The sequence below is a fragment of the Pyrgilauda ruficollis genome, unplaced genomic scaffold (assembly GCF_017590135.1).
Source record: "Pyrgilauda ruficollis isolate IOZ18807 unplaced genomic scaffold, ASM1759013v1 scaffold2, whole genome shotgun sequence".
NCBI lineage: Eukaryota > Metazoa > Chordata > Aves > Passeriformes > Passeridae > Pyrgilauda > Pyrgilauda ruficollis.
This window is the reverse complement of record NW_024519206.1, coordinates 21,185,431-21,211,439: the sequence shown is the minus strand read 5'-3', so window position 1 is coordinate 21,211,439 and position 26,009 is coordinate 21,185,431. Positions and strand designations below refer to the sequence as shown.

The 26,009-nt window shown below is 46.2% G+C and overlaps 1 protein-coding gene across 2 annotated transcripts; it reads left to right on the top strand.

Annotated features, from left to right (window-relative positions):
• Nucleotides 1-3,335: 3,335 nt before the first annotated feature.
• MTURN (maturin, neural progenitor differentiation regulator homolog) lies at nt 3,336-20,136 on the top strand. 2 transcript variants are annotated; one of them, XM_041466743.1, is made up of 4 exons: nt 3,336-3,520; nt 9,411-9,533; nt 15,713-15,867; nt 20,029-20,136. In XM_041466743.1, the coding sequence occupies exons 1-3, from the start codon at nt 3,359-3,361 to the stop codon at nt 15,821-15,823; spliced, it is 396 nt and encodes a 131-aa protein (XP_041322677.1). In that variant the 5' UTR covers nt 3,336-3,358; the 3' UTR covers nt 15,824-15,867; nt 20,029-20,136. The 2 variants fall into 2 exon arrangements, with proteins under 2 accessions (XP_041322677.1, XP_041322675.1); XM_041466741.1 differs by lacking the exon at nt 20,029-20,136 and having other exon boundaries at nt 15,713-18,583.
• The last annotated feature ends 5,873 nt before the right edge of the window (nt 20,137-26,009 follow it).

The window sequence follows — 26,009 nt, the reverse complement described above, 5'->3', positions numbered from 1 at the left end:
GGGGGAGCAGAGAAATAGAAAAGGTACCACCTAGCAAGGTAGTCTGCCTCTCCTTAGCCTTCTAGACCATACTCATCACCAGGCATTGCAGAGGCAAGGGCTTTTGTAAAGACAACTCCTAGGTGCCAGCTGCTTTGAAAAACCTTCCAGTCCACACCACCTCCAATCCATGCAAATGGCAGAAAATTAGTTTATCCACTCAGCCCTCATGTTGAAACTCCCCTCTCACCTGATTCTTTAATTTCTCTGTTTTGTAGAACCTGCAAAAGCCAGAAGTCACCTGTAAAATGCTGATATTGATATTCTTGTTCCAACGGCTATGGCAGTGCACGTGCTCTCCCTTCCTAATGCTCTCCATATGCTCTTCAGAGTAAAATGCCTTTTCCAGCTGGTCATAGTTACTGGCTACTGGCATCCATCTGAAGTGATCCAGCAACATTTCCCTGCCCTCTCTATGGCCTGGATCAGGGCAATGGCAAGCATCAGAGTTGCTGTGTTCCAGAAGGAGTTGGAAACGGAACTGCATCCCCTCAGGATACAGGAAACTCTTTTCCCTCTGGTTTCTCTTCTGTAAACCATCTTTGCCCAGCAGACAGCTCCTTGACCCTCCCCCTTCTTTCCCAAGAAGGTACTTGCTCCCCTTTTGTGGCCATGCTTTGGGGCATGGATGCTCATGGGTACTTGAAACAAGTAGGAAGAAAAATCATGTGTGTGATTTCAGTTTTCACTATTCCAGAGAAGCCCAGGCATTGTACAGCACTGTTGGCCATCTCCTCATCTCATAAAAGAAGCAGCATGTGCTTCTGATTTTGACTTGCAGAGAGGCTTAAGGGTGTTGTGAGCATTGCACCTGCCTCACATCCACATATCCATCCCTCAGCCCCTGGCATCAGCACAATGGTCAGGGCCAGTGAGCCTGGCTTGCTCTGCAAGCAGCACTTCTGCATTGCCAAAATCACTAGTCTTTACCAGACTGTTGTTATAATCTGCTTTTGGGGTATGGGTGTTATAGCAAAGAGACTCATCACACGTAAATAAACACATAATCACATCTGTCTGATTTGAATGGCTGCACCCTCAAACGTGACAAAGGATTTTGCAGTGCATGCTGCAATAAGATATTTAAAATCTCATTTGAAACCTGTCAGCTGCCCTACTCCACAGAAGGGAGCTAATGAATACCACATACTTCAAAGTGATGTTTTAAGGACTAAAAAGTTGTTCATGTGAGGCTTTGAAAATGCACATAAATTGTAAGAGTTAACACTGAGTCCCCATTTATTTGAAACTGTGCCTGTTTGCAACGCAGCCTTGACCTCCCCTTGCTGCTATGGGCCAGGGCGCTGCAGACAGGAGGACATGGCTGTCTGTCTGCCCTCCTTGGGAGGCCCCAAACACAATGGCCCCAACAGCGACAGGAAAGGCCAAGGCTTCACTCCCACCACCATGTCCTCACAATGCCAGCATGGGGAGAATGGAAAACAAAGCCAGATCTCCAGGCAGCACAAAGAGACAGTGGGATTGGGATTGACCTTGGTGGCTGAGCCCTGTGGCAGGGGAGATATCTGCCCAAATGGTGGCTCCCTGCCCACTGGTTGCAGGCAAGCTGTAAATGTCACATATTAGGAGAAAAGATTTTTCCATGTCCTATTTTTATGCTGACTACTTAAATGTATTTGGAAAGGAAAACACCAAATAGCCAACAATGAGAGAACATTAAAGCTGAGAAGTCCTGCACAGGACTCACAGCTGTGCCAGCACCTGGAACTCCGACAGCCTGCGGTAACATTTGGTTTTCTGCAGGACTCCTGGCTCCTTCAGGAGTGGCAAGAGCTTTAGGACTTCCTTTCCAGCTATTCAGGACTCACTGCTCCAGCCCCAGGCTGCCTACAGAGCCACAGGTCTTCCACAGGTATCCCACACAGCGAGTGTTTTGCAGGTATTACTGCACTTACCTCCCCAGAGTTATGCCGTAGGTAGGAGACTGATGTTGCCTCATTTTGCCTTGGAGAAGAGACATGTGCCAGGACCAGGATAAGTACCTACAAGAGCACACCCAGATTCTGAGATCTGAGGCACCTAGACCTACAGGTTTTGGAACACTGGCAATTTTTACCACGTTTTGCACATTCAGAGCACAGCTCTAAGTGTAATGAGGAGTGTTCAGCACTTGCCACTCTAAGAGCACCCCAGGAATGAGGGCATTATCCAACATATCTGTGCAGAATAAATGAAAACTCTTTTGTTGGAAAAAACAGCAAGCACTGCCATCCCACCATGCAGAAAGGAGCTGAGCTACAGTTGCACAAGCAGTCATGTTGTTGCCATTTCCTGATACCTCAGTGCTCTGCTGCAATGTCGGTGGAGGATTTTCTCTGCTGCCCCCACACCCACACCTGTGACAAGCCAGCGGCGGCAGACAGTGCCCGTGGGGCTGAGCACAGCAGCGTGGCTGCTCGGAGTGTGCCCTAGGTCAGCCGGAGGCAGCGGGAATGTGTCCTTGCCGCAGGTTTGCTGGTGCTGCTATGCTCAGCCACATTCCCTCTGCAGCTTGGAATCGTTATTGCCACCATGCTGTAACCGAGCCAGCCTCAGGGTCACTGAGGTTGGAAAAGACCTCTGGTGACCTCACCATTACATCGAATGATTTATGCACCAACTGATACATAGGATGGGAGTGTTCGATGTGTGACACCGACGCAGTCAGCTGGGCTTTTGGTGCCTGCCATGGGAATGCACTGGAACACCACTCAGGAGACTAGAAACAGCCACTGGGCTGTTTCAGAGGCCAGTGTTTTCTTTGCCCGTGCAAACTTTTACGCCCACTGCCACGTATGGGCTCTGTGCTTCCTGTTCATCTCTATGAATTCCTGGGCTTTCTGCTGGAAACCCACACAGGCCTGTGAGGATTTGTTTTCCTTTGCAGCACAGTGTACACCAATGCAAATCTAAGGCCCTTCATAAATGCAGATCACCTCTGCTCTCTCCTATGCATTGGCTGGACATATAGATAATCCATTGGGCTAAGCTTGGAAGAGTAATGCGAACCTCATTAAACCCACATATCCACGGTATCAGAGCACCGGGCCAGGAGGAACCTCTGTAAAGTTTTCCGATGTCACGGGGTGATTCTGCCTGTATTTGGACAGCAAAACAGCCCACTCGTGGGTGGCTCCCAGAGAACCCAGTGCAGGGGCTACCCGTGTGCCCAGCACAATGGGCGCTGCCGAGATTCCGGCCCAATCCCAGGGAAAAGGGATGGGAAGCGGCGAGGCGAGGCACGGTCTCGCCGACAGCGCCTTCATGCGTGGGGCTTTCCTTTATTATTACGGCGGCGGCGGCGGCGGCGGGGTCGGCGATGGCTTTCGAGGCGCTGGCGGAGGCGGCGGAGCGATGGTGCGCCCGCACGCCCTTCCAGCTCATCGCCGCCGAGGAGACGGAGCGGCGCATGGACTTCTACGCCGAGCCCGGCGTCTCCTTCTACGTGCTCTGCCCGGAGGCCGCCTGCGGCGACAATTTCGTGAGTGCCCCGTGAGGGGATCGGGGGTCACGGGCGTGCGGGGCACCCCCCGCGCCTGTGCCTGGATGCGCGGGGAGCCCTCGCGCCGCTCCGGGACGCTCCGTCCGTGCGGATCCCCGGAGCCCGGCGGGAGCAGCCGAAGGGGAGCGCCGGGGGGGACGGAGGACGGGGCCGTGCCCGGGAGGGAGGGATGCGGTGATGGAGGGCGGTGGGGCCGGGGGGATCCTCCCACAATCTGCAAAATGGAGTCCGCTGCCGGTGGGGGCGGCCCCGCGGGCAGGGACACCCCACCCTCCCCCCTTCCCCATCACCCGGCCCGCGGTGGCTGCGGGATCCGGGCGGGCGGGGGGAGCGGTGCGGGCCCCCCAGCCTGCCCCGCGCCCCGCGGGGGTTGCAGCTGCCGCTTTCCCCCGCGGCCCCTCCATCCTGCCGGGGTGCCGGGGCTGGGGCACGGCGCGGGGACGGGAGGACTGGCAGGGCTGTCACGGCAAATGGAGAATGGGCAGGAATAAAATGGAGTCAGGATGACAGGAGGGCCGCGCCCCCCCCGCCGCTCCCCGGGCCCGCCGCGGGATCCGTGCAGGTGCCGGCCGGGCGCCCCCGCCCCGCCGCCCCTCGCGGAGTTCGGCGCCGAGTTTGTGCGGAAAAGGCTCCGGCACCACCACCTCTGTCTTTGGGAAGGGTCGGGGGGTGCTTTTCCCCTCGGCCAAACCCTCCCGGTGGTGAGCAGAAGTGCAGGAAGAGTCACGGAAAAGCGGCACCTCGCCACGGGGTTTGTAAGCTGCCAAGAGCCAGTTAACTTCAAAGAAAGCATTTTGGTTTGCTTATTTTAACAAAACAGCTCCTAGCACCATTATTGTAGGAATGTTGTAGGTTCTTCCATTCACGAAGCAAGTTTCATCCTCAACTTGCTTGACAAATGTTCGCTAATTCCCTTTCCCACAGGTAAGTGCAGAGTGAGCCCATTTGACAGATGGGTCCGTGGAAACAAAGAGCAGTGGAGTGACTTCTCCAGGACCACAGATCCCAGCGAGCAGGACATTTATTTATTTATTGTGTCGAGTAGATGGTCATGCTGAATTATGAAAGAAGATGTCTGGTGTTTAGTTATGCATCTGTCGAGGGACTCTTGAGACCTTCAGATGTAGCAGTGGGGTATCTCAGGATGTGGATTCTCTCAGTCCTCTGTGGGAATAGCTCTGCACATGTGTCTTCTCAGCACCTCTGAGCCTGTCAGACCCCAGTGCTCATTGCTCTCTGGAGATGCCTGTACCCAGAAAGGGCCAAGCCTGCTGCACTCCTAAACAGGAATACGTATGAATCCAGTGCAGCGCTAGGCTAAAACTGAGGTTGGACATTAATGATATTGGAAATTGCAAAGAAAGTCCATTTATTTTTCTTAGGCACGTGCTGTTTCTTTATACGCTGCTCAAAAATTGAGTTAACTCTTTCATACAAAGTCTAGTCAACTGCAGAAAGAATCTTAGGCAGCTTCAGACCCTATTCCAATGCTGGCCTTTTTTTTTTTTTTTTTAATTTCCCCTCTCCCCCAAGTTGCCAGGAGGCGTCAATTGTGCGCGGCGAATTCCAGCGGGGCCGGTGCCGGGAGCCGCGCGCGGGTCGCGAGGCGCGGCGCGGGGGGCGGGAGGGTTTTTTAATTTGAAATCACATTTTCCCTGTGTTTTGTTTTGGTTTTTTTTTGAAAGTATTTTCATTCCAGGGTTGGTGTGGGAAGAACTCCCTGCCCAGAGTCACCACTAGTAAAATGGAGCAAGGGGCCAACTCCTGTCAAATCTGGAACATGAGCAGTGGAAAACTAGAAGTGATGTTTTCTTCTGTCTTTTCTAGCCTTATTAGTTGAGGCACTTTTTGTAATGCTAATACTTTTAAGACAGGCAGATAGGTGTCATTCTTAATTCTTTTTCTTTAAAGAGATGGTGTTTCTTTAATATGATTAAAACCCACTAATGATTCTGCAGCATCCTGTTTCCTTCTCCTAGTGCACTGTGGGACTTAATTTGTGCTCCCAGCTTGATTATCTTGGTTTTTTGCAGTCACTTTCCTTTTTTTTTAATGTTCCAGATTATAACTTTGCTTTTTGTGTGCAATTACAGGCTAAAGTGTATTTTAAGGAGACTTAATACAAGCCAAGGGACTGATTATCATTTGTACTTTAAAGCCTTGTTGCATGGCTCCTTTAACACAGTGTGGAGTGTGAAAGTGAGTAAATATAAACAGAATTCACAGTGACACCCTTCACAGCCTTCTTTCACCCTGTGCCTCTTATAGAGGAGCCTCACATTTAATAAGCATCTGATGCCTGGTATTCTTGTTCTTTCTTTACGTCGTCATTTCATAATGATGCAACTTAAAAAGCTATGTAGGAGGTGCCAGAGAATTCCATGATAACCCACTTGTAAAGAGGAAATGATGAGCATGATGAACTTAAAAGGAAAGAGGAGAGGAGAAAAACTTGGAAAGGTTGCCAAGATGCAATCTGGGGGAGAAAACCACTGAATTTTGTCTAACATCAGAGATCCCAGATCATAACAATCTGATACTTTTCATTTCCTGAAAAGATATCTTTAGGCTAGGCTTTTAACATGCTAGAGACGTAGGAGAACCATGTAGATGCTTATTGGCATTTTCAGTACCACCTGGACATTGAAACTCCAAATCAGCGTTTTAGATAGCTGAACAAAGTACTGTTCGCATCCTGATGACCCTGAGGTTCTTGAGAAATTAATTGGACTTGTATAGCCATAATCAAGGAGAGTGAGGGTTGTGATGCTATTCCTTACAGTCTGTCATTTGTTTTGTCACCATGTTATTACTGGTATTCAAAGTAACTGATAAAATAAATAAAAATATGATGCCATCTTGCTGCAAGATTTCCTGAAAATATTTCAGAACAGAGTCAGTGGGTCTGAGTGTTTTATGCAAGTCAAATTATCCCCATAAATAAAAAGTTTTGCTGTCATGCACAGCAAATGGGCTGCTTAGAAAAAGGTGGGCCAGCAAGTGATTCTGCCATCCAGCTACACTGAGTCATTTAAAGGTGTGAGGGAAAGCAAACCCCTCCAGATGCAACCCTATTGATTTCCTCAGCTATGTGCTATGTGCAGATGCTAAACTAAATAATTCAACCGTGATCTTAGGTTGGCTGAGGTAGAAATTAGTGGCTGTGTGCTTTTGTAGTGACACAAAGCAACTGTGAGCAGAACTGGGCAAGCTTGGAAAACACATACTTTGATAATGAGGTTAATATTTTTTTAATTGCATAGCCAGAGCCAAGCACTGTGGTCCACCAGTTTGCCAGCACCCACCTTCTCCCACTGCAGAGAGATCCTCAGGCATCGGGTTTTCCAGGAAAAGCATCTCCATGTATGCAGTCTTACTGAACTTTCTGAGCAGGAGCTGAATCCTGAAATTACGTTTGTTTTTATTTTGAAAGGCCGAAATTCCTTTTGCAGGTTCCTCTGGAGATGGGTGAATCAGTGCTGAGAGAGTTCCTGCCTGGGTGCAGCACTGAAGCACCACAGAGACTGTAGATGCAGCTGAACCTACAGGCATTACAACTCTGGTCTTTATTATGGTTGAGGTTTTTGAGGGAGAAGATTAAATCAACCCATTGCTGAATGAGATGTGTGCACTAATGGCACATGAAACTTTTTGTAATGCGTTTGTTGCTGCAGTTAACATTTTAAATCCTCTGCAGATGGGGAGATTTTTGGAATTGTTACTTGCTAATTGTCCTATGATGCTATGCAAAAAAATCTCCTCAAAAATTCAGTGATCAGGTTATTCTCTTAGGTTTTCCTCTTGTGTTAGGTCATCTTCCTCTGCCTACTGCTGATGAATTCACACTGGTGTCTAAAATGTGCTGCAGCTTGAAAAGAGATTGTAAAAACACGATAGGACAACATGGGGTTAACTTGCCCTGGGGAACGAACCAGCAATGATTTATTAAAGGGCAGAGCCTGATTTTCATTTATGTGGAAGCTTCTGTGTATAGCTCTGGTAGTCAAAAGAAGCCACAATTTAAACAAGAATGAGGATCTCAGCAGTCATAATTGTTTTATATATATAAACAATTGCAACAGGTTTGGCACAAGCCAGGAATTGCCAAGCTGCAACATTCAGCTCTGAAGTTTAGGAGTAGCTAAACAGTTATTGCTAACCCCAAGTATGAAGAAATCATGGGCCTGACCTCCAAAACCTTCTCCAAAGGCTGTTTTTAAAATGTGATTTGGAAGTGTCCATTTGATATTTTGAAGAGGGCTCATTTTAGTTCACTTCATGTACGTTCTGCCTTTTTAGGCCATAGGAATCACAAAGTGCAGGCTTTTTTCCTACTTTTTTTTTTTTTTTTTTTTTTTTTTGTAAACAGAAGCTGAGGTTTAGTTGTATATTTATAGGATTACAAGGCCCATGACTCTTAAGATGGCATGAAGCATCATGAGACTTGTGGTATGTGTGTTTGAGAGTTGGCAAGACTGTAAAGAACTTATTTTTATTGCCAGAATGGTTAAGACATGACTCTGGTTATATGGAAAGAGCAGAACCTAGTCAGTAATGCAGGGCTCTTTTCATAACAAAACATTTCACTATGTTTATGCTTGTAAAGTGCAACAAGCAGCAAAGAAAATGTAGGTCAAGTGAGGTTCATAGCAAAGCAGTTACAGGTTTCATCTTAAAGGTGCAGTTTAGGTGATGTTAAGTACTGTTTTCTTTTGTTAAGTGCAAAACTGCATCCCTGGCAGGTACTCACTGCTGAAGAGGAAGGCAATATGCAAGTCTTATGCTAGGGGTTGAAACATCTGTCGTTTTGAGTCTTTGCCTGAATGTTAGTTAAGCTTTGGAGAGATCCTCCTCTTTCCTTGTTTAAGCATAATCTGCTGTTTGTAGCAAGTAAAAAGACACTTTGGGGAAAAGAGCTGCTGTGCAAAAAGAGAGATACAAGTGTCTCAAACCAATTTGGTAGTATTGCACTTCTCTGTGTGGCAGGCTGCCTAAGACTGTCCCATGCACCAAGTTTTCAAACAGAAGGCGTTTAAGATGATGCATTAGCTTGTGCCCTTGGGCACAGAAAGCATTGTCTGGGTGCTCCCTCCATCCTTGCCAGCTCTGTTTCAAACAACCTCCTAGCAGCAGAATAAACATTAGTTTTGGGATAGGCTTTGAGTGTAAGGCTGGGGAACCAGCACCTCCTGAGCAGGAGTAAGACAGGAGGGTCTCAAGTGGGTTTAAATGTGCCTGCCTGGGAGGAGAAGATTGTGTTCCAGGAGGAGTAAATCTCAAAACAGGGTGGGAGGCTCAAAGTGTCAGGATGCTGTGAGTGCCCAAACATCTCTCCTTGGCTCTGTGTCTAGCCTGCAGGCAGTTTTTGCATCTTTTCTTCTGCATCGTCGAGAGAATTACACATCAAATTCCACCTCCAGGGTCGCATCATATTTGCACTAATGCCAGAAGACAAAGAGATGCTTTAGCTCTTCCTGAGGGCTTCACTGCAGCAGATGATGCAGAAAAAGAGAAAACCCAGCATGACTTCCAGGTCTGAGCAGGGCTGATGTTGAACAAAAGCACCTTTATAGGTAAAACGTGTGCACGCCAAATGCGTGTACACTTCATGGCTGGTGCAACCATGAGGCATTTCTGGATCAATTTCCCTGTTTTCTGATGCATCATGTTAATAAAATCCAGGTTCCTCCTGAGAAACGTGGCTTCTGAAAGAGCCTGCAATGCCTGTCCCCAGGGCGGGTCTGAACTGCAGGAGGCTCGGTGTATTTTGGCAGATGTTTACAACATGTCACCTTATAAAATCACATGGAAAGGTTGGCGTGAATTCCTGTTAATGCCTTTCCTTTCTTGTGTTGCTGTTGGCTTTCAGCATGTGTGGAGCGAAAGTGAGGACTGCTTACCTTTTCTGCAGCTCGCACAGGACTACATCTCCTCCTGTGGGAAAAAGACGCTCCATGAAATATTGGAAAAAGTCTTCAAATCCTTCAGACCTGTAAGTGCTTTTTTTCCCCTTCTAAACATTAACAGTTAGCTGTGACTTTTAATAGGACAGCACTGGGTAGAGCAAGCTGTTTTTTCTTCTCCAGAGATTTACATCTCCAGTTAGCTGCCTGGGTACAGGAGTGTTAGCACATAAGTTAGCATTGGGCAATTGAAAATTGTTTCTTGAAAGTCAGCTGCCTTTTTATTTCCAACTCTTGAGAGGATGAGATTCCCGTGCAGGATGGCAGGCCAACTGATGTGTCAGCTGGTGGCAGCAGGCAGGGGCTCGCGTCCTGCTGATGCAGCACTGACTCCAAGGAACGGGATACGAGTCAGCGCCGCGGGACTTTGTGGCAGAGTTGGTTCCTGGCACTGGAATTGGAGAGTTTTGCAAGGATATGAACAGCAAGAGTAAACCTCTGGGAAACTGGAAGTATGGTCTCTCCTCAGGGTGGTTTATTTTATTTTATGATTGGGGTTTTTTTCCCCCAAGTGATGCAGATTTTGCTATTAGGATCGTTGCCACTTGGTATTTGCACACACTGGTTTGGTCACTGCTTGAGAGGAAGTTAGAAGAGAAGCGGGGTTTTGTGGGGAGGGGACCTGTATTTTTCTGTTTTGCTGCTACTCAGCTTTCTCCGTCCATGTTTAATAATAAGATTTGTGCCAAAGCCAGGATTTCATCAGGATGAGATATCTTAAGCTGGCCGTTGCCCTTCATTTTTGCCAAATGCTCCTTTTGAATGTTTAGGGCTGGCTAATGGCTTGGTGCAGAGCTGGGGAAGGTTTGTAGCCAGAGCCGTTCTCCTGTCATGTCCATGAGAAAGTTCACCAATGCACGTTTTTATACTCAGCTTTCCCCTCCTGTCTTTTTCTGCCTGACTAACTGAGAAGACTAGAGATGTATCCCAAGTATTTAGTGCGAAAGGAAGGGCCTGGAGCACTGATAGGAAAACACTGGCCCTCCCTGTGTTACACCCTTGAACAGATCACCACAGCTGGTCGACATAAAAGAGCATCGTTTTAAAGAATCCTTTGAGAGGCTAGAAATAAATAGAACAGATGCACACTTTTCTTAGAAAGGGCTGGAAATCTGATCTGTCACTACAGCTGCTTGTAATTATGAGAACATGCAAAAAATATAAGTATGTTTTCTGGAACAATATTGGGCTCTAAGATCTTCATAGCTGTCTTCTCCTGCTCAGGGAAGCTGTGCCTTTGATGAGGAACTTCCATTGGTTTAACTAAGAAGGACTTAAGACTTAATTAAATTGGTGCAGGTTACTTATTTCATTTAAACCACATTTATTCCAGCATAAGCTACTGAGAAATTGACTTCAGTCAAGCCAAGTTGAGCTACTCTTTAGAATAAAAAGGTTGAAAGCCAGGGGAACCATTGTGCTCGTGTATCCTGAGCCCTTCATTAATACATCACATTTCACCTCATGATTCCCACAGCTGACCATATAAAATGAGGTTGAACTAGAATGTGTCTTTTCCAAAGACACCAACTCTTGATGTAGTCTTCAGGTGACTTAAAGGATACAACACTGCTGGGCACTTTTTCTTCTCATCCTAGTTACCGCTCTGAATAACTCTTTTGTTTACAATCTGCATTTTTCTAGTTTTGCTTTGTAGCTGTTGAATTTCATTTTGCTTTTGTTTGCACAAAAACGGTGTCCTCAGTTGTCAGAAACCTCTTTCAGACTGTAATCAAGTACCTCTTCATTTTCTTGTACCACAGATACTACGTTTCTCAGATTCTCCTTTCACCCAGTATTGAGAGATTTGCATCAGCATTAGGGTTTATCATTTGAGGTATGGCTGTGTGTAGACAGGTCTAATCAAGGAATGTATTTTTTCCTAGTAGTAACTATTAAAAATAGCACATACATGGAAAGATTTTAAAAATTGAATGGTGTTACAGTAGATGTATGGAAACCGTATTTTGCACCCTCGGGCCTTTCCCAAAACAAAACCACTTTTCTTTGAGATTGGGAAATTATTTCCTTGGCATCACTTCATACTGTCTCCTGTCCTTTCTGAAATGGACCCATTTTACTAATGAGACCACCTTGTTGTCAGCTTCAAGGCAACTGTGCATTTGCAGGGCATTTCTTCTCCTCTGTCACAGCAAATCAGCTGACATAGACCAGTCTGGTAAACTCCGGTGTGAAAAATGGCAGTTCAGGAAAAAACTGCAACTGAAGGTCAGACTGGGCTTTTCTGAAGTATCTGGTGGCTCTGGCTCTCAGTCTGGGACACAGTGGACCAGGTTTGTAGCAGGTTCTTGATAAGCACTGTAAAACACATTCTGAAAGTCTTCTCCGTTTTGGTATTCCCAGTAGACATGTGTGATTATTAGACAGTTCTGAAATTCTTTGTTGGGGTCCTTTGAAGGGAAATATTTAGAAAAAACAGTGGCAGTGCATCTGCAACTTTCCATGCCGTTTTGCACAGCATGAGCATCTGCCTTCCCATAACTGAGGGCTCCAAAAACAACTTTTTCTGGTAACTCAGCTCAGCCCTGCTCTGCATGTTTGTGATAACAGCCCAGCCATGTCTCCATGAGCTTGCCCTGGGGCTGTGGAGTGGGAAGGGACTGGCTTCTCGTGCTGCTGGGCCCTGTGTTTTGGAGACAGTGAGAATACGAATGCCCAGCAGCTGGCATCCCTCTCAGTGAGATACAGAGAATTCCCTCTTCTCACCAGTCTTCCCTGGGCACAGAAGGCAGTGAGGGTGGTCTAGGTCTGCTCACTGTCCCTCACTGCTCTCAGGCATCTCTCCCTAATGTTTTATGTGCCTAAACACAGTGCCAAGCAGGATATTTAATTAGATGAGGCTTTTAAAAAGTGCTGGTTTGCCTGCAACAACTATCCACACCTTTCAAGGTGTTTCTTTATTGAAGGTGGTGAGGGCCATGTTGTCTCTACCCATTACTGCTTTCTTGAGTCGGTTTCCACAAAACTTTGTTATTTGTCTTATTATCCACTTCTTCGGGGAGCATCCAGAAGCGCCAGACACCACAAAGGTACATGATATCAACCAATAGCACTGGGCTCACATACTGTTTTTTTGCCGCAGAGCATCCCATCTCCTCCTGTGTTTTGGTCTCTCTGGTGTCAGAGGTGCCATGCTCTGGTGCTAGGAGGTGCCCATGCTGGTGCTTTCAAGCGTATCTGCCCGGAGACATAGTCCTTCCCACAGGGATTCAACAGAACTGGGTTATCTCTAGTGTAGCATCACATGGACTGCTAAAGTTCAGTCTTGTACATGGTTTATTTTTCAGTGTGCTTGTGTGCCAGCTTTTGGTAGGGGACGGTGTCACTCTGCTTCCGTGAGTTAGTAACTGTGAGGCTATTTGTAAAATCAGGGCACTTTGGAAGGGTTAAGAAAGACAAATATAAGAAATGCGTGATGGACATCACACCAACTGGCAAAGTTTGCCGGAAACCAAGGCATGAGTCATACAATTCAGCAGCAGATTCCAAGGGTCCTACACTGAGCTCATCTTCAGCCTGGAAAGCCTACATGTGAAGTGGGGAGTCTGCAGTGTAAAAGCCACTTATTCCACATTCATTGTATTCATGTGTGTCCCGGTGACCTCTCCTTTACCTCCAGATGGGTAGTTTGGCCAACAGAAATAAATAGCTGTCATTCAGGCAATGCTGCTGGTTGTTATCCTCCCTTCTTCCCTCCTCACCATGCCCCTGACCTCCTCCTAGCCATGCACCCCTGCCTGACAGTTTTGGTTCCCCTTGGGTTTTCTGCTGATGAATCAGCTCTCTCTTTCTACAACAGTTTTCTGTTTTATGTCTTTTCTCCTTGTTTTCCTCTGCAGTTAAGTTCTTTCAAGTCTGCTACATAGCTGATACTTCAAAATAGCAGCTATGGACTAGAAGCAGAAACTAGTGTGTGGGAAAGAAGACACTCCTTGATTGGGAGTCAATCTAGGATCAGCCCAGGCCATCTTCATCATCTTACTTTGTCCTTACCTTTTGTATACCCTTCTTCTGTTTTGTCCCAGTGTTTGTAGAGCTTCCTGTGCTTTGGACCCTGATCCGTTGAAGGTGTGGGCTGATTTGTCACTCCAGTCCAGAGAGCAGTAAGGGGTTAACAGCAGTGAGGGACCACCATAATCCTGTGGGAAGCAACAGGATATGACACCTAAAAACAAGACCTGCATGGTCGAGGTCCTTGGTGACTTGAAGGGTCATAAAGTGTCTGTCAGAGAATAAAACTGCATCTCCCTTGGAGAAGAATACCATTCCATCCCATTCCATCCCACCCCACCCCCATTCTTCCTCTGTAAAACCACTAAAGTCTATAGCATCACTGATTTACACTTCTCCCTCTGATTTACACTGCTCAGGGGAAAGAGAAGCTGGATTTCCTGATGGTGAAGAGAGAGAGGATGTGTGAAAAGCAGGATGTACTCCCCATCCTTTGGGATTGTGCGTGTGTTTGGAGTTCTTGTGGTGCATGTTGTGTTTTCCATGCTAATTTTGCAGTACAGTATCCCGTAAAATGAAGATTCATGTGACTCATTTCCTTGCAAATCAAAGAGGAATTAAGACCAGAGGTGGGGAAAAAAAATGCAATCAAAACTCTTTCTGCCAGGTGATACAAACAGGAGTATAACACTCACATCTAATTTGAATATACCAGATTAGTTTATCAAAAATAATACTGGTATATAAGAAGGTCTAGAAACAGTCCTTGATTTTTCCTTTTGAAAACTGAGTATTTTAATTTTAGCTTCAACACGAAATAAAACCCCCGCATCCTGAAAATGAACTGAGCAGTTCATGTTCAGTTAAGCATTTGATTTGAAAAATATGCATGCAGAGGAAAAATTACTTTGTTCTGCTTGGAAAACAAAAACGTTTTCCATTTGGAGTCTCTCTGTAAGTATTTTTAAAATGCAAAGGAGGGGATTTAGTCAGCAAATTCTCCTTCCATTTCCCTGCTGAAGAAAGCCTGTAACTAAAAATCTGGTTTTCTCCCAGTGACAGTGAGGAATACAAGCTTCGTTGCACCCAGAAGCTAATTCTGTGCCTTGTATTTATGTCCACGGAATAATTTTGAATGTCGATCACAGACTGAATTAAAGTCCCCTGAAAATCTGCCTCATTGCAGCCTTCTCATTTCCATGCTCGCACCTAAAAAGTGTCACCCTCCTCACGACTTTTCTGGGCTTTGCGTCTTTCAAGAGCTAACAGCTGCATCACTCTCCAAAGAGGGTGTTACATGCATCTGTGCTGCTCTTCCAGCCCTGGCAAGCTAAATACATGGTATTCTCAGTAATGCTGGGCCTATGATTTTGCTTTGTGGCTGTTAATAGCTGTTAGTGGAGGAATCTGAGATTTCCACAAAAGATACGTTATTTTTGACTGTTATTTGGTTTATCTGTCTTCCTGACTTCTGTTGGCGTGGCAGCCTTTTTTGGGAGAGGGGAGAAGTTCAAGTATGGCTGTTTGCTCCTTTGCCTGTACTGAAGAGGTGACATTGCAGTGGTTGGAGCCATCAGGTGGAGGCATCCAAACACTGTCCAAGCAAGATGGACTGGCAGTTCCTTGCAAGCCCAAATCTAATTTGCAGAAGTTTAAAGGGACAGTATTTCAGTGGAATACACAGTAATTCTTACTGCAAGGGCTTCACACAGCAGGCAAGACTTTATTTGGTGTGATGGAGTGAAGGCTTCAAGAACAGCATTTGACATGGCAGGTTCTTTGGGTTTTTAGGGACTTCTTGTCTATTCCACGTTAGGCAGTCCTTCATGAGGATGTTTTCTCCTTTGCTTTTATAGGGCTGACGAAAAACAAACTTAAACCAAGACAACTACTGTACAGTATTATCATGGTTCTTTCTGAAGTTAAACCACTGCCAAGTCTAAACACTCAACAATTTATAATGTGACCTCAGGGAAGAATGTGAAGCTTTTTGGAAGTGCTTTGTTTTGGTTTTATTTATCTTCCGGTCTCTGAGCGCTTAATTTGGTGTGAGGATGCATTTTCAAATCTTTCTTTATCCCAGGAGGGAGAGAAAGAGAGTCAAGATCATTATGCAGTGCTGTTATTCCAGGGTTTGAGGTTTTTAAGAAGTGCACATAGGATTTGTGTGAAGATTTGCAGCAAAGCTGCACGAGTGGGTAATTTACTGTTACACAGTATTTTCTCTTCTTTGTAGTTACTTGGGCTTCCAGATGTTGATGATGATGCATTTGAAGAATATAACGCAGATGTGGAAGAAGAGGAGCCTGAAGCCGATCACCAACAGATGGGTGTCAGTCAGCAGTGATTTTCTGAGAAGCTATAAAAAAATTCGGAAGCCTTTGGTACCAGGTGGGGTCAGGTGGTCCCACATTAGCCTGTTTGAATTAGCACATCACAAGGGGATATCTGGCTGCCAAGATAAAAGTTTTACAAAACATGGTTTAAAAAAAAAATAATAATCCGTGATGAGCTTTGCTAAGAAGTGACCTGAATTTTGCTCCTGCTTCAGTGGGTTTTCTATGGAATTGTCTTGGTAGCATTCTGCCGTTATCAGTCTAGAGTAGTTTTGTCGCTGACTTGTCTCTTCGATTTGTGTTCGAGAGTAGTGTTTGCTGACATGAATGTAGAGTACTGAGAATGTAGGAGGCGTGTGGGGAGAGTGCCAAGTCCTCACCCGTGACCTTTCCAAGGAAACCAGCGCAGAGAGCAAACACCACCTGCGCTTTTCTTTTTAGTTCAACAGTTGTAGGTTTTTGACAAAGTACCAAACGTGGAGAAACTTCTCCTGAAAAACAGTAGTTTAGTAGTTGTTGGTGCTGCAGAAATGCATATGAAGGCCTAACAGAAATAGTGGGACATAGGAAGTCCAGGGGGTGTCAGACATATTGGTGTCATTTCACTGACACCTGAGTTTCCAAGTGCTGAATTAATACCTGGGAATAACTGGCACCAGCAGCACACATTATGACCAACCCTGGTACTTCGACATCATGTGATCCAAAGGCAAGTGCTGCTTTCTTACAAATCAAGTAAAAACTAGCTGTCAACTATCCCACTTCTGCATGACAACTAACTTTAAGCTTTGCTGGTTTTGTTACACTGCCAAATTATTACTCAAACCTCGTGGCATTGTGCATTAGAATCATGGAATCATAGAATATGCTGAGCTAGAAGAGACCCATCAGGATCCTTGAGTCCAACTCTTGGCCCTGTGCAGGGCACCCTAAGAGTGAAACCGTGTGCCTGAGAATGTTGTCCAAATGCTCCTTGAACTCTGCCAGGTTTGTGCTGTGACCACTTCTCTGGGGAGCCTGTTCAGGTGCCCAGCCACCCTCTGGGTGAGGAACCTTTCCTGACAACTAACCTAAACCTCCCCTGACAGCTTCAGGCCGTTCTATTGGGTCCTGTCACTGGTCATGAGAGTGAAGAAATGTGTAGCTGCCCCTCCTCTTCCTCTCCTGAGGATGCTGAAGACCACGATGAGGTCTCCCCACAGTGTCCTCCAGGCTGAACAAACCAAGTGACCTCAGCCATTTCTCACCAGGCTTCCCCTCCAGACCCTCCACCATCCTTGTTGCCCTCCTCTGGACACTCTCTAATAGTTAAATGTCTTCTTTACATTATGGCTCCCAAAACTGCCCCCAGCACTTGAGGTGAGGCTGCCCCAGTGCAGAGCAGAGCAGAGCAGGATAGTCCCTCCCTTGCCTGGCTGGTGATGCTGTCCCTGATGCCCCCCAGGGCACACTTTTTCCTCCTGGCTGCCAGGGCACTGATGACTCATTTTCAACTCGCCATCAACCAGGATCCCAGGTCCCTTTGTGCAGCACTGCTCTCCAGCCTCTCATTCCCTGGCCTTTACACACAACCAGGGCTGCCCTGTCCCAGGTACAGAAGCCTGCACTTGCCCCTGTTAAACTTCACACAGTTGCTGATTGCCCATCTCTAATTTGTCAGGGACTTTCTGCAGGGCCTCTCTGCCCTGAAGAGAGTTGACAGGTCCTCCCAATTTAGTGTCTTCAATAAACTTAGTTAGTATTCCTTCAAGTCCTGTATCCTGGTTGTTAATGAGACGTTGAAGAGCACAGGGCCAAGGATGGAGTCCTGTGGAACCCCACTGGTGACATATCACCAGATGCCACCCTATTCACTGTAACCCTTTGTGCCCATCCTGTGAACCAGTTACTGACCCATCTCATGACATGTTTATCCAGCTGTGTGCTGGATATTTTGGTCAGAAGGATACTTTTGATACACTATCAAAAGCTTTACTGAACTCCAAATACATGACATCAACTTGCTTCCCTTGATCAGCCAGGTGGATTACCGTGTGATAAAAGGAAGTCAGGTTTGACAAGCAGGACTTTGCCTTCATGAAGCCATGCTGGCTGTGACCAGTGATTGCACTGTACTCCAGGTGTTTTTATATACCTTCCAGAATAATATTTTCCATGATTTTACTGGGCACTGAAGTGAGACTGACAGGCCTGTAGTTTCTGGGATCTTCCTTGAGTGCAACTTGAATGCAACTTAACACTGAAGCCATAAGGGTGTCAACCAGCACGTGGCTCTTAAAATTATGCTGGACCTCTTCCTGGGCCTTTGAGAAAGTCTGGGCATGTACACCTTATTGAAGGGGAGCCAAAATACTGCTTCAGCTGATATAAAATCTAGTGAGGTTTTACTTATCAGGGGACTTGCTCACCAAGGGGTTTAGCAAGGGTCTTAGTATGAAGGAGAAGATGATCCCTCATACTTTTTACCTGTTCTACATAGTTCCAAGTAACTTGGATGAGTGCCAGACTGTGAAGATGCAGGGTCTCTTTATTTACTTGCCTTTTGTACCGAAAATATAAGAAGCAAAGGTAATTCTGTTGTAATACAGCTGTTTTCCACAATCAAGAACAATGTTTCTAAATTTACTCCTTTTTTTCCAATTTTTTAAAGATTGTAAAATGAAGGTCACACGCCTCAAAAGCCCTTTTATACAGAATTAGCTTTATTAAAAAAGTGAGTGAAGAGAAAATGCTTGGACAATTCCTATAAATAACTTTCATAATTTTGAAAATCCTGTTGTTAATGATGTTTCCTTTTCAATAGATTTTTTAAAGACTCTTTTTCCAGGGTTATTGAAGAGAGCAAGTTTTCTTGATGGTTTACATTTATGATGGTGGTTTGAGAGATGCATAGCACATGATTTTTTCTGTCAGTGGCAAAGATCTTCCATAACTGGGATGATGTGTGTTACCTGAGTCTGCACAGAAGTGTCTGCAACACTGTAAAAGTCAGAGTTTAAGACTATTTTAAAAAAAGTGGAAGAAAAACAGAGCTTAATGCAACTTTGTACATTCTTTCAGCATGCAGGCATAGACATGGTAGTTGCAGCACCTTTTCTATGGACTAGTGATGTGAGAACTGTGGCAGTTCACTGTATAACACTGTATAGCAGCAATAGGCTTTTTGCTTACTGAAATAAAGTGTAAGACCAGTGGTTTCCACCCCTGCTTTAAGCCCCTAAATTTTTCTTTCCTCTCCAGCTAGGACAGATGCTGCAGCCTTAAGCAGAGCCTTCCTTTGGAAGAACTCTCTTCATAGCATCCAGCCCTTGGGTTGTGACTCACACAAGCAGATCTTATGGGGCTGACTTTCCTCTGCTCTGCTGTAGTGCAAGGGAGCAATTTACAGTTGTGCAAGCTGGAGGCAAAGTCCTGCTGCTCAGGTTTGCTGGGCACTTCACCCATTTGTTTGATGAGCAGGTGGCTGGCACCAATGTGCAGGTGCAGGCACCCCACACACACCTGCACAGTGAGCTGGGCTGTGAGCCTGGCCTGACTGGGACACAACCCCTCTGCCTTTTACTGACAGGCAGGCTTCCAGCTGGATCTGTCCCACCACCTGGCTCAGCATGTGGCTGCACCGAGAGTGCTGGCACAGCAGAGGGGAGGGTGCAGGGTGGACAAGGGTAGTAGCTGAGGACCTGCTGCTAAAAGTGCCTTGCACGGTGTCAGGGGCCTGTGGTGGAGATGTGGACTGGCCTAAGTGCTGTGAGGGATTGACTCCACAAGGCTCAGTGGGATTTGGGCACTGGTAGCAGCAGGATAAGCAGGAATTAATAAAATGAGGAAAGACTAAGATCCAGTGCTTATAATTGCATGCAGGAGACTGTAATGTGTACTGCATTCTGCTACCTTTCCCTGCATATTGATTGAATAGTTAATGAGCGGTTGAGCATTAGTACAGTTGCAACCAAACAATGCTGTAAATTATGTAGATATGTTATTGTTATTTTCTGTATTCACTAACTCACTTTTTCTTTGGAATGTCATGTGCCATTGAGTGACTTCCACACAGACTGCAGGTGCTGGACAGCCAGCCCTTCTACAGCGCTCTCCCCTGCAAAAGTCCCACTAAAGGCAGAGAGATTTTGTTCAGGCAGGACCTGCAGGACCACGGGATGTGTGAGGCTTGGTCCTGCAGACAGCTGAGCGCTCTCATTCCTTCTCTCTTCGTTAGGGGCCGGACATGTTGAACCCTGCTCCTGAACTGAAGCATGACCAAGCAGCACTGAGAATAAACTGGAATTTTATACATAAAAAATTTAATTTACATGTAATAAATGTGAATGAGCATTAATATAGAATGTATTTTATCAAAAAATATTGATTCCTTACTTTGACCAAATACATTTCTGTATTACTGTGTTACTTTTCCGTACTTGCCAAATGATGCAAGAGGTGTGGAGCTGGTTTGGTTGTACTACAACATGTTTTTGTATTTCATTTGTATTTTATTTTTCCCTCCCTCCTACCACATATTGCAGTAAGTAGCCATTCAGTAATTAATCAGGGGTAGCATGACCCTGTGACTAGGCTGCCAGACTGAGACACAAGATTTGCCAACACGTGCATAAATGCTTGAAAACCTGGGTACTCAGTGAGATGTGGGTTTGTAGCTCTGCCATTGCCTTGCCCTGAGCTTTAGGTGGGTCTCAGACTCTGAAAATTCAGTGCAGGCCTCCAGTTATGCATACAGGCCTCCGAAAAATTTAGCAGGAGCAGGGTAACTCCTTTAAAAGTCCCACCTTAAGCCTTTTCTAAAAGGACTGTTAGTATGATTTGTCCAGCAGTGTATATAGCACTTTAGGTCTATGGGTGAACAGAGATATGCATTATCCTTGCCTATCCTCAGAGCAAACCAGTAATGAAAGGACATAGAAGGGTTTCCCTTTTCCCTTGGCCTTTCTCGTGGGCATTTCGTGCTCTAACTAAATATAAATACAGCAGAGCAGAGCGTCTTGCAGAACTGGTGCTTCTGAATATGAGTTACATGAATGCAGTAAGCAGAGTGCTGCTTGGGTGATGAGAAATACATGGGATGCCAGATGGAAAGGCAGATTTCAGAACTGTGACAAGTGCAGGGGCAAGAGTGAGCAAAGCCCCTTCAGAGAGAGAGATGCTGATATTTCTCAGACAGCCAAAGCCATCCTGCCAAGTATCTGCATATTGAACCCATGCAGTTTATGAAAAAGCTCCTCTGGAGACACTACTGAGGCCTTGAGCTCAGTTGTGTTTTCCTGTTAGTGTCCTCCTGTCTGATTAATGCCTTGAGATGGTTGAGGGAGGAAGGGATGGAGAAGGCAAACTGAAAAGCCTATTCCTTTTCGCCAGCATTATGATATTGTGTGAGTTGGTAGGAGCAGCAGTCAGGGTGCAGGAAGCTCCTTTTTTAGATGCATAGTAACATCTTTTTAAAAGGACTTGCTCTTGAGAGAAGAAAATTGTTCAGTGTTATCTCACAGAAACGGGGGGAATTACTCACCCCTGAGCATGATGACCTGAACCCTTACCAGACTTCAGCTCCACCTCCTGCCCTGCTCCCGGCTCTTTTCCCGGAAGTTTCCCTCCATGCATAGTGCTGTGCCTTTGAAAATCTCATGCGTGTCAGCTGCTGCATCTTGTGACTGTCCCACGGAAGATGTGCTGTGTGGTATGGTGGCTTGGGGCAGAGAGGAGGAGTTTCTGCTGCAACATTGCTGAGTAGGTCCTTGCCCTCTGCATGGTGGGACATGAGACTGTGACAGTAAAAATGATTGCAATAACATTGTGGACATTGTTTTGGAAAGCTGCCATTCAGGACATATTCCCAGCCTCTTTCAGCATCTTTTCTGATCTTTGTCTGGGATCCACGGCTGATGTCTATGGCTGTTTTACTCAGTATTAGCTTTAGCAGTGGCAGGAGGTGAGGTTGCATCTTTACCCTGTGTCCATACTTCCCTTCTGTCCATCCTTACCGTTCTATTCTTCTGAGATGTTCTCACTCCCAGAAGAAGGGAAGCATAGGAAGGAGGAGAGAAGCGCCTCTTACACCCCACAGCTTGAAGCCAGGTGCATCAATGGAGCTGCAGTTCAGCACAATGTGAGTCACACTGTCCTTTCTGTGCAGGAGAATGAGGTGGCATGGGAGATGTGTTATCCCTTGAGGACCCTTGAGTGGTCCATGCCAGACAGGGGTTGTGCAGAAGACAGCAGTCATTCATGTGCCAAACCCAATATCTTTTCACAGTTATGTCTAGCCAGATAATCCAGTCTCTGAAAATCATAACCATTGCGACTCTCCAGGCTGGACATCCAGAAAATGAGACTTGTCTGGTTGCCTTGGTCACTGGGAGGTCTCTGGCTTTTTTCAGTCTGGCCAGAGGACATGAGAAATTGGGAAAGATCCCTTCAGGGGCATTAGCTGGATGCCCCTTTCTGTAAATTGCTGAGCAGAGGCAAATGCTTTGTTTTATGTGTTTAATTCTGGCAGGATCTCCCCTCCTCCCCAACAGCCTGTCTGCAGACAGCTGCAGCTGGGAAAGCTTTGTGTGAGAGCCAGGCAGGAGTGACTCAGGGCAGCCACTCCTAGACCCTGTAACAGGCTGGACTTGAGGTCGTCCTTTGCAGGGTAACCATGGAGCTGAAGGCTCAGGGGACATCACTTCCAATGCAGATATTTAAATAGACTCCTTAAATTTGGTCCTTAGAGGGCAGACCCTGTCACTTTGGGGTTTTATTGGACTTCTGAGACTTAGTTGCGCTGTGGTGTCTGATGTCTGTGGCAGGTGGGCAGAGGAAACCTCTTCACTTAACCACATTTACTAGTTCAGTGAGCCAAATTGTCTTTTACATAATCTGTGTTTGACTTTTTTCTCATTGCTGATTTTTTTTCTTAAAGAAAAAAAGCCCCTAAAAGCACATCTGCATTATTGCAAACCCCAGTTTTTACAGAGCTGCGTAGCACTGCACTGTCAGTACGAGCTTGACATTAAAGAAAAAAACCAAACCAGATTAACAAAAAGGGTCTTAATTTGGCTACAAGAAAAAAACCCCAAACTTCTTTGAACTAGTTATTGCTGACTATAATGAAGCTTACTGGTCTCATGTAAAATACATTGAATTTTGAAATTCCCTTTCTGTACCAACATGCTGTTGCTCATGTAGGCAAAGATCTGTGGTAACACTGCATGTAAAGGAAGCTTTCATCTTTAGGGGTGGTAGAAGTGTCAGCTCTGGATTTCAGTCAATGCAATTCTTTTGTCAAGTTTTCCTTTACTAATGCAGGGAGCAGTCAGCCCTCAACACACCAAGCAGAAATCATTTTGTGCCATGCCAAGCCAAGGTTGTCTTGTGTGTGGTTTCCACCATTTTTCTGGCTGGAAGACCTCTCTGTCTTTGGGACTATTAAGCTGTGAAAGGAGTCAGCAAAAGAAGTTGCCCTTTTGTTCAGCACTTTCAAAGGTGTAAACCTTCCGTGGAGTACTGCCTGCCTTCTGATCCTCCTTCCTCGTCCACCACCAAGGTGTCAAATCCAGCAGTGTCATTACACCATGAGCTTCCCATTAAAGAGCTTACCAAACTGATGACTGATGGTGTCTTCTCTCTGTGAGCGAAATCAACTCAGTTGTGAATCTGAGGGGGCTAAAACACAGCTACAATGCAAGTGAAACAGGCTTGACTTTCATGGGCATTGCTAGTGCATGGTAGGATAACACAGTGTTTATAGGTGTAAGGAGGAGAAAATTATGTCATCTGAGCTTTGGGCACTGCAAAGCCAGCCCTGATTGACACAGAATCATCAGGTGGTTTGGTTTGGAACAGTCTGAGGCAGTGGATTTGCTGTCAGAAGCCAGGAATTGGTGGTAGTATTTGTGTTTGAGCCAGTATTTCAGACCTCGCAGGTCCTTTTCTGTTTTGCACAGAATAGGGAGACATCTGTTCCAATTAAGAGACATGTAATGATGCTGAAATGAAAATGGTGATTCTGTTCAAATAATTTGTCTCTTTTCTTTAAACACTTCACTCTTAATTGCCACTTTGACATCTTCTCACCCTGATTTAGTTGAAAGAGTCAAGTCAGTTGTTACCTTTTGTCATGAGCTTCTGTGGGTTGACATCTTCCAGCCAGTGGAAGAGGAATTGCTTTAACTTAGCACTTGCCTTGTATTTTTGACACTTCCCAGGGGATGAGCACTGAGTAGGAGCACACAAATTACATGTCCTCTGATGTGCCCAGAACCCCAAGCGCTGCCTATAAATTCATTCCTGTGGCTGGTGGAGTGCCTGCCAGGACTGCCTCCCTTGTGTTGGAGCATGATCCCGACATCACAGGCCCTACAGCCTCTTGAGAGACCTTTGCATATGGTGGAAACCACTGGGACAGTTAGGCTCTGGCTACAGATACAGCTGCCCTTGCAGAAGCAGTGCTGTTCCCTAGCACCTCTGCAACTGCTTGGAGCCTGCTGACCCCTCAGCTCTGCTGGATGGGCTTCTGCCTGTGTCAGAAGGTCAAGCGAATTTAAATGGTTTAGACATCAGCTGTCTGTTAACATGGACCAGGGACAGCCATCTGCCCTGCTGTGGTGGGGAGCTGCCCTACAAGGTGACAGCTGCTGCTGGGGGCACTGCCATGTGCACAGTTTTTTTTCCCAGCTCAAGTCTGTCCACACTCCAGCTCTCCAAAGTTATGGCATGTCACACCTTCCCCAGATAAAGAAATTAGGATACTCTAGGGCTGTGATAGGCTTTGGCTTTGTATCAAGAACAGGTCCATTAGAGCTATGCAGTATGTGCTGCATCTGTTGGCTCCTGCCTAATGCTGTGTTCCCCACCACAGCTGTCCTCAATCAGCCAGCTGGGAAATGCTGTTACTGCCCTTGGCAGCACCATGTGCTGTTTTAAGAAGCACATCAGATGTTATGTTTTCTTCACGTTTCTTCTACTCTGTGACAAGGTTTTTGCTTCTGCCACTTGTTTACTGAGTGATGAAATGCCATAAAAAACACACATTTAACTTTATTTCCAATGCCTAGGTATATGCATCCATGGTTTTCACCAAGTAGTGCTGTACTTGTGATACTAAGGCAAGGCTTTTATACCTTTTATTAGACAAACTGATACTGAAAGCCCCAAACTCCCAGCGTGCTTCTCCATGCTGAAAAGCAGCAATTACATGAGGCAGTCTGACAGGTAATAACTCCCCAGCAACCTAACCTTTCTTGTACACATTTCTCGAGGTATTGCTGCCATAAGGGTGAGATGGAAGAGGCAGTGTTGGAGCCAGGGTTTTACTTACAGCTCCTAGTAGTGCTAAGGAGACCAGGAGTGGGTTGTATCAGCTGTGTTATCCCCACTGCAGGGCTCCTGAGGAGCCTGTCAAGAAGGGCTGTAAAGTGCCATGAGCTTTGAAGCCTTTATGGTTTTGGGTTTGTAGCAGTCCCCTAGAGGTCAGCAGAGCCTGCATTTTGAAACATCTCTAGCTGATGGTAGCTTTGCAGGAAGGATAAAAGCATGTTTGCTGCTGCCCTGTGAGACCCTGCTTGTTCTCTCTGGCAATTTCGGCTGCTGCTGGAGAAGGGATCAGGCTGGGGAAGAAAAGAATCAGCTCATGGGACAGGAAGTCCTGCTTTGGAGACAGGCTTTTCCTTTGCAGACAGACAGACAGGTTGAGAACCTGAAGCAAGGGGGAGAAGCAACTGGAAGATGGGTGCCAGCATTGTCAAAGCTGCATGGGGCAGTGGCAGCTGGTGCCTACACCTCTTGGCTCCGATGGTACCCATTCCTTCTGGGATCACAGCTGGACTGTACGGTGTCAGAAGCAATATCCCAGCAGATCAAGCTCTGCCCCAGCCATGCCTGTGTGTGTATGTGCACTCCAGTGCAGCAGTGGTGTGGCTGCTGGTTACGCTGCTCTGCTCTCAGCGTTCACCTGTGTACACCATGCCACGCTGGCCTCAGCCACGCTGCAGCTGCTGACCAGATATTACCTCTGCTTGCACAGATCCTTGCAATCCCTGGGGTGGCAGGCACTCTTTTTACCTGCCACCCCAGCCCAGGACTGGAGGTGGAGCTGAGTTTTTCCTGGGCTTTTTCAGCTTCTGGGGTTGGAACAGTAGTGTAAGGGAGCCAATCTCTGCCACGTTGAAATGACTTGAGGCTGATAAGCAGGTCACAGTCATT